The sequence below is a fragment of the Penaeus monodon genome, chromosome 28 (assembly GCF_015228065.2).
Source record: "Penaeus monodon isolate SGIC_2016 chromosome 28, NSTDA_Pmon_1, whole genome shotgun sequence".
Taxonomy (NCBI): Eukaryota; Metazoa; Arthropoda; class Malacostraca; order Decapoda; family Penaeidae; genus Penaeus; species Penaeus monodon.
The window spans coordinates 14,037,179-14,038,214 of NC_051413.1; the positions used below are offsets into that span (position 1 = coordinate 14,037,179).

Consider the following 1,036-nt stretch of genomic DNA (forward strand, 5'->3'; position numbering starts at 1 on the left):
TGAAGTACATGGTTTTACTCTCCATTTTCTCTGACCATGAGAATTAAGCTCTGTTTTTCCCTCCTAGCGTAATGACTTTCATACTGATAGTTTCATACACTATGCTATGTTTAATTGTTTGATTTTCTCCTAAGCATGATAGTGCCATAATAGCCCATGGGTCCTGGTGCATTGTCATCTGGCACTGTACACTTAAATTTTAAAAATAATGGATACTAATAGGTTTTCTCCAACGGGAATATGCGTACCCTTGGGGTTATACCCGAAGGTTATCAGGGAGTACGCCACGAACAGGCGTCTCATGGAGTCCAACAACGCTTGGAAAGAAAACTATCACTATCATGTTGAGTTAATTAATCTGCAACGCAATATTGAAACGCACTGGTAATTTAGTTACATCATAAAACTGCGACATTATTAGTAAAGTCTGTAAAGTAGAAATTCGACGTTGAAAACATTTCGGAATGGAAGTTTTGTATCAATGTCGTTGGTCTCTAACACATACAAATCATCTATAGTAAATAAGAGTAAGACAGAAACTGTGCGAAATTATGTTGATTTATTTTGAAATCGTGTAGACAGGTGCTATTCCCCCTGTATGATAAGGGGCAACGTGCTTTTGGCTACCTACACGGTATGGATTTAGTAGCATACTGTTTTGTAATAACTCACAGCACATTTCGTCAAATTGTGGCCCTTATTTTCTACTTACCTATACAGTTGTCAGTACAAAAACCCGTTACCCAAAAGAAAACACTGAAATTCTCAGTATTACTTTGATTGCTAGGTTTATGGCTGAGTTGTGTTCTATGTAGTATTACCCTCGTATGGCATAAAGACACATCTTATTATCATTCGCGTTTCTTTTCTCTAATTGCAAGAATGCTAAAAAGGTAAGTGTAAAACGGGGGGCAAGAAGTTGAAAACCCCTAATAAATGATATCTCCTGATCAAGGTATACCCAAGTAAAACCCGACAAATTGAAATAAGATGTTCAATAAACTATCGCATAATACCCCTCTAACCATAATAAAAT

The 1,036-nt window shown here is 36.7% G+C and overlaps 1 protein-coding gene across 1 annotated transcript in view; it reads right to left on the reverse strand.

Annotated features, from left to right (window-relative positions):
• The window catches only part of LOC119591053 (early nodulin-75-like), a 4,683-nt gene extending 4,004 nt beyond the window's left edge, over positions 1–679 (reverse strand). Inside the window, exons 1-2 of the mRNA XM_037939780.1 lie at positions 673–679; positions 217–317 (exon numbers count right to left, since the gene is read on the reverse strand). Coding sequence (XP_037795708.1) covers positions 217–317; positions 673–679 — 108 coding nt within the window. The remainder of the gene's footprint in view (positions 1–216; positions 318–672) is intronic.
• Between the last annotated feature and the right edge of the window lie 357 nt (positions 680–1,036).